The sequence below is a fragment of the Bufo gargarizans genome, chromosome 4 (genome assembly GCF_014858855.1).
Source record: "Bufo gargarizans isolate SCDJY-AF-19 chromosome 4, ASM1485885v1, whole genome shotgun sequence".
NCBI lineage: Eukaryota > Metazoa > Chordata > Amphibia > Anura > Bufonidae > Bufo > Bufo gargarizans.
The window spans coordinates 122,891,024-122,898,478 of NC_058083.1; the positions used below are offsets into that span (position 1 = coordinate 122,891,024).

Here is a 7,455-nt window from a genome sequence, read left to right on the forward strand (position 1 = left end):
TAAATTCTTACAGGCAATTAACTGGTCAAAAACTAAACTCTTCAACAGCATAGCAACACTCGTCTCCATAATATCCCCAGTACCTGTGATATTTAGAATATTCTCTAATAATATTTAATCCTTTTATATTAACATGGAGTAACACTTGGCACTGAATACTCAGGTATCTAATCTCTCTCTCATATGGGCTGTCATAACATATTATATAACGGTAAGCAACGGTATGCAGGACTGACCGGCCAATACAGTGAGTTCATGACCAACCAGCACTATGAATGTAAGAGCATTAAATGGCCCAACAAGTGAGAATACAGAAAGAACAGTCCATACACAAGTGGGATTTTGTTTGCTAGTACTAACAATTTTCTTTTTTTTTTTTTTTTGTGACATGATGCAAGTGGCATTTCCAAACTTAAAGGGGGTCTCTAGTCATTATACTCTTTTTACTTATTCTCTGTAGCCTGAAACAACTACTGGAAGATTCATGCTTACTATCCATTGCTCCGGTCCTGCAGGCTAGCTCTCAGTCAGCTTGTTTGCCTCTGGCCGGGTACGCACATGGTTATGTGCACCTCTACAGCCAGGGACTGGCTTCAGCAGTGACATGTCCCCAGGCGGCATGTCATCAAGCAACATGTGACCAGGCAGTGACATGTGTCCAAAAGGTATATGTCCAAGTAGTAATGTGCCACTTTTGGACATGTCACCGCTGAAGCCAATTATTAGCTTCAGCAACACATGTGACTATGTGCATAGTCGGAGGTATATAAGCCAGGGAATGGAAGATGGCAGAATGAGACCCAAGGCACAGGACCAGAGCGGGGGGTGGAAGGGGACAGGTCAATATCTTTCAATAGGTGTTGCTGGCTAGAGGGCATAATTAAAAAATGTATAATTACTGAAAAATAAACTTTAGGCCATGCATGCAAAGACAGAAACCAAACAATCCTGCATCCATACAAAATGCGAAGTTCTTTAAAGGGGTTTTCTGGCTGGTAAATTCTTTTTAAAGGGTCAGAATAATTAAAAATAAAATAAAAGTGATACTCATTTCTCTGATTCCAGCTCTTCTAAGTTTCTACATACGACCTCCCTCTCACTGGCCAGAGTGGTGACACACCTCAGCCAATCACTGGCCAGTGTGGTGACACACCTCAGCCAATCACTGGCCAGAGTGGTGACACACCTCAGCCAATCACTGGCCAGAGTGGTGACACACCTCAGCCAATCACTGGCCAGTGTGGTGACACACCTCAGCCAATCACTGGCCAGAGTGGTGACACACCTCAGCCAAACACTGACCAGAGTGGTGACACACCTCAGCCAATCACTGGCCAGTGTGGTGACACACCTCAGCCAATCACTGGCCAGTGTGGTGACACACCTCAGCCAATCACTGGCCAGTGTGGTGACACTCCTCAGCCAATCACTGGCCAGAGTGGTTACATACTAAATTTTAACTTATCTTCACTTGTACATTTGTATTCAGTCTGTTGTTTCCTATAAGCTTCCACTTCAAGCGGGATAAGTGTGTGAAACTGAAAAGGAGTCCAGAAAAATGTCTCCCCCTATGATTATTACTGTATCACTACTTTGTACAATGATCACTACTGTATTTTAGACACATTGACTTTCATGTGCGTATGCAGCTTTTTATTTATGGATCTCTAACATCAGTTTTAACCATATGGATAGTATTTTCACAAAAAGTCACATGAGCACATCTGATCATTCATATTCTGTTCATACAGTAGGTCATACTTCTTGCCAATCTTTACAAAGTAGCACATCTAATTTAATTGCACATTACCTTTATTTATCTAAACAGATAATCTATTACAACAAAAAAGCAACAAACCAAAGTACAAAAGTTCATCATCTTACTTTGGGCAATCTTCCTGAAGGTTCTCTATATACTTTTTCATAGCCATCTAATAATCCAGGATATTGGATAACCTGGCATCTATCTTTGGATGTATTTATCATATTATACAGCACACAGAAGACTGGCATTAAATTGGACAACCTTGTAGGAGTCATCAGCCCTAGCCAAACATCCACACCATTCAAAGTCATTTAGACACTTTCTAATGTAGTTCCTATGAGCTCATTAACAAGTCAACATGCCAAACAAACAGTATGAACCCATGATCTGCTGTATAAAAAAGGTGAAGCGCAAAATATTATATAAATGGGGTATGGACTTTTCCAAACATGACCTTCATTCCATTAGTAAGGGGCTTATAACTGAACACGAAGCTTTGTACAAAGCCATTCGACAATGCTAGTGCCATCATGTCATCAATACTTAAGGGGACATATTCACCTGCATATTAAAACCTAAGGCAAACTTTGGCAAAAGAGACTTTTACTATGCTCCATAAAACCCAAATGTAATAATACCAGGGTGGTCTTGACCCTTCTTCAAGTTAAAGGGCTGACTTTGTTAAAGGTTAGGGTGATCAAGCATGATTGCAGATTTTAGAGTATCCATGCTTCTACATCACAACTAAAAGAGTGCCTGCAGAGTCTGCTGTTGGGTAGGGGGTTGGTGCTGGGGTGGGGATTCCAGTAGGACAGGTGTCCTATGGAATCCAGGTGTAGTCACATTGCTGCACTGCTTCCATCACTCTCAATTATAGGACATATAGGAGCCTACTTTACAAACACTCAGTACTTTATCTCAATAAAACCAGAAAGCACCACCACAGCTGACTTCTCAGCTTCCTTTAATAACCTTGAGAAGACACACCATAAAAGATTCAGATACCATAAGTGAGATTTCTATATCCTGGATCCCATGAGCTTTCAGTAACACAATGCAACCCCCCCAAAAGTATGACAGAATGCAGAGTAACTGAAGGCATTGCCCATTTTGCAAGGTTCATCTGCCATCTCAAGCATTGTCTACAGAAGAACTGCTCAACAACAAACTCCCAGAGCTTCTGCTCAGGGCTGAGCCTTCTTACCTTTTGTGGTGAGGACACTGCAGCCAACACCCAGGAAGAACACAGCTGTCACCCACTGAACTGACATCCCTCCGAGAGGAAAGGCTGAAAGTGTAGACAGAATCCCTTTCTGTAAAGCTTCTCCTGGTCATGCAAGATCGCAGAGGCGGGCAGGCTGGGGATGTGTATGTAGCTGGGCTCCTTAAATCACAGTGTAGGGTAGTGCTCCTCCTTCAGCTGCTGCTGGATTATATGCTTGTGCAGGGAGTGACAGAGAATCAGTGTCTCTCTCAGTCCCCTTTGCTAGTGATGCCCAGTAATTCTCAGCTCTCTGCTGCTATTTCTTCCTTATCTGATGGCAATTTAAATCCCCTAGAAAGGCTCTCTACTGCCACCTACCGGAACATGCGGTAACTGCACGGTTGTAGAAGCCATTCTGCTATGGATTGCTGCCACCCTGTAAATTGACAGAGACGTCTGCTGATTAAGGTTGCAGGGTAATTATTGGTAACATAGGATAGCATAGATGCTTAGGTAACAAAGCAGTGCATGAAATATCAATATGCTGCATTACAATGTGCTAAATAAATGAACTTTCATTCGTGTAGGTTTAGTTATAGGTACAAGATCAGGCTGAGTTCCCACCAGTGTTATTTTATGGATAGTATATTAGCAAAAAGCTGATGGAAGGAGAAATGTTCACTCCTGATACACGACCCTTTTCTTTAAATATAGTAAGAAATTACCCCCCCCCCAAAAAAAATAATAATAATAATAATAAATCCCTCCCCCCCCCCCCCCATGTTCCCTGTTTCTGGGTTATGGATGGAGGCTTTCTGAGAGCACATTTTATTTATATTACTCACTTAGGGCTTGTTCACACAAACTTTTTTAGCGATTCGTATACAGGCCGTTTTTTTAGTTCTGTATACGGTCCGTATACGGAACAATTCATTTCTATGGTCCTGCAAAAAAAACAAAAACGGAATGTACTCCGTATGCATTCCCTTTATATTGTATGCATTCCCTTTATATTGAATGCTACACCCAGCTTTCCCAGTCTGATATTGTCCACCCCCTCTCATCTCTCCTTCTAAACCCTGGTATGTTCGCATTGAACCTTACTGCTACACCCAGCTTTTCCAGTCTGATATTGTCCACCCCCTCTCATCTCTTCTTCTAAATCTTGTTATGTTCGCATTGAACCTTACTGCTACACCCAGCTTTTCCAGTCTGATATTGTCCACCCCCTCTCATCTCTCCTTCTAAATCTTGGTATGTTCGCATTGAACTATTAATGTCTCTTTTCCTGCTGGATTTATTGAGTATTTGTTTACACTACTTCACCCCTGTATCTGGTCCTCCCTTGATTAGTCCATATGTAGCCCCCTTCCCTCCTGGTCACACCTGATTGATCACTGAGTGGTATAAATCTAAGATCCATGGTCTTCCAGACCTTGGTCTTTCCACATGCAACATCTCTCAAGTGCAACTCCTTAAGTGCACAGTCTGAATTATACCAGAATGGGACCAGAAGGGGACCACAGGTAATTAGACATAGTCAATGCGAACAATGTTTAAATTTTTCCTCTTACTCCTCCTACTTTTCCACAACCTCCTGAAATACCCCCACATCCATTCACCCAGCAAGGAACTATTCATCTCTTCTTCCATCTTACCTTCTCATCTGATCGCTTGCACAAACCTGTTTGCAAACATAAAACACTTCCTTTCCAAACACACACAGACACCTCATGCCCTCTCTTATTCCCACCTGTTAACACTTTCTCTGCTTCTCCTTACTGCTGGTGATATCTCTCCAAATCCAGGACCCCCTCAGCAAATCCCCACCATCACCTCCATGTCCCACTACAAATCTCTTTCTACAAATTCCTGCAACCCCTTAAACCTAATTACCATTCCTCTGACCCCTGCCCCTTTGGCTCCTCTTGCAGGAGCATTATGGAACGCGCGCTCTGTCCGTAACAAACTGTCATACATTCACGAACTGTTTATCTCTCAAAACCTTTCCTTTCTGGGTCTCACAGAAACATGGCTGACACCCTCAGACACCTCCTCCCCTGCTGCACTCTCTTATAGTGGATTTCAATTCACTCACACCCCCCGCCCCGGCTGCAAACATGGTGGAGGAGTTGGTATTCTCCTATCAGACACCTGTTCCTACAGCCCAACTCCACTGCCACCCTCCATTACGCTCACCTCATTTGAAGTACACTCTGTTCGCATCTACTCTCCCTCCAACCTTCAAGTAGCTGTCATTTACAGCCCTCCAGGCCCAGCAACCATCTTTCTTGACCACTTCAACACCTGGCTACTACACTTTCTTTCTGCCGACATCCCCACTATCATCATGGGTGACTTCAACATCCCTATTGACACCTGCCACTCGGCCGCCTCTAAACTTCTGTCGCTCTCTTCCTCCTTCGGCCTATCACAGTGGTCCTCAGCTCCCACCCACAGAGATGGTCACACTCTGGATCTGATCTTTACCCGCTTTTGCTCCCTATCTAACCTTTCTAACTCGCCTCTCCCCCTATCCGACCACAACCTACTCACCTTCTCTTCACTGGTCTCTTCTGTAGCCCCCCCGGTCTACACACCAGCACACCCCCGCAGGAACCTTAAACATCTCGACCTTCGCTTGCTTTCTGACTCTCTTCTCCCACTCTCTACCATCTGTTGCCTCCAAGACCCAGAAGCTGCTACCACCCTATACAACACCACAATAAGTACAGCTCTGGACACTGTTGCCCCCCTCACACATAACAAAATCCGGAAAATCAACAGACAACCCTGGCACACCAACCTGACCAAGAAACACAGACAAGCTTCCAGGGCTGCTGAGCGACGATGGAAAAAATCCCCTTCTATAGATCATCTCACTGCATACAAGCAATCCCTTCTCATATTCAAATCCTCACTCGCTGATGCAAAACAGGCCTACTTCTCATCTCTCATATCTTCCCTGTCACACAGCCCTAAACAACTTTTTAGCACTTTTAACTCCCTTCTCCGCCCCCCAGCGCCCCCACCCTCTCCTCTCTTCTCAGCTGAGGACTTTGCCAAATATTTCAAACAAAACATAGTCCACATCAGAGAAAGCTTTACTACACAGTCCCCACAGACCCTCTACACATCTGCTCGGTCCTCTCCCCCTAAAACCCGCTTCTCCACCATTACAGAAGAAAAACTCTCCACTCTACTCTCCAGATCACATCTCACCACCTGTGCACTTGACCTGATCCCATCCCACCTCATCCCTAACCTCACCCCAGTGTTTTTTCCCAGCCCTAACTCATCTCTTCAATCTATCACTAAACTCTGGTGTCTTCCCCTTTGCTTTTAAACATGCTATCATTACACCCATCCTCAAAAAGCCTTCACTTGACCCATCTTCCTTGTCCAGTTATCGCCCCATATCACTTCTTCCATATGCCTCAAAGCTACTTGAACAACATGTCCATTCTGAACTGTCCTCCCACCTCTCCTCTTGCTCCCTCTTTGACCGCCTACAATCCGGCTTCCGAACCCACCACTCAACCGACACTGCCCTTACCAAAGTCACCAATGACCTACTGACAGCCAAAACCAAGAAACAATACTCTGTCCTCCTTCTCCTTGACCTGTCCTCTGCCTTCGACACTGTTGACCACACCCTTCTGTTGCAAACTCTCTCATCTCTTGGCATCACTGACCTGGCTCTCTCCTGGATCACATCATACCTCACAGACCGGACGTTTAGCGTCTCCCACTCCCGCACCACCTCCTCGTCTCATGCCCTCTCTGTTGGTGTCCCGCAAGGCTCTGTCCTAGGACCCCTGCTCTTCTCAATCTACACTTTTGGCCTGGGACAGCTCATAGAGTCCCATGGCTTTCAGTATCACTCCTATGCTGATGACACACAAATCTACCTTTCTGGTCCAGACATCACCACCTTACTATCAAGAATCCCACAATGTCTATCTTCCATATCATCCTTCTTCGCCTCTCGCTTTCTTAAACTTAACATGGATAAGACAGAATTCATAATCTTTCCCCCATCTTGTTCAACCCCCCCAACATACCTATCTATCACGATCAATGGCTGTACATTATCCCCAGTCAAAAAAGCCCGTTGCCTTGGAGTGACCTTAGATTCTGCCCTTTCCTTCCGACCGCACATCCAAGCCCTTTCCACCACCTGCCGCCTCCAACTCAAAAACATCTCCCGCATCCGTGCTTTCCTTAACTTTGAATCTGCGAAAATGCTCGTACATGCCCTCATTATCTCGCGCCTAGACTACTGCAACATTCTCCTCTGTGGCCTTCCATCTAGCACCCTCGCACCCCTCCAATCTATCCTCAACTCCGCTGCCCGACTAATCCACCTCTCACCTTATTACTCCTCTGCCTCTCCCCTCTGCCAATCCCTTCACTGGCTCCCCATTGCCCAACGAATCCACTTCAAAGTACTGACAAACACATACAAGGCCGTCCATAACCTGTC

The 7,455-nt window shown here is 44.9% G+C and overlaps 1 protein-coding gene across 1 annotated transcript in view; it reads right to left on the reverse strand.

The window, feature by feature from the left end:
* Positions 1-3,171, reverse strand: part of CLSTN2 (calsyntenin 2) — a 1,274,585-nt gene extending 1,271,414 nt beyond the window's left edge. The window contains exon 1 of the mRNA XM_044290609.1: positions 2,970-3,171. Within this exon, the coding sequence (XP_044146544.1) occupies positions 2,970-3,036 (67 nt within the window). The 5' untranslated portion in view covers positions 3,037-3,171. The remainder of the gene's footprint in view (positions 1-2,969) is intronic.
* Positions 3,172-7,455: the final 4,284 nt, after the last annotated feature.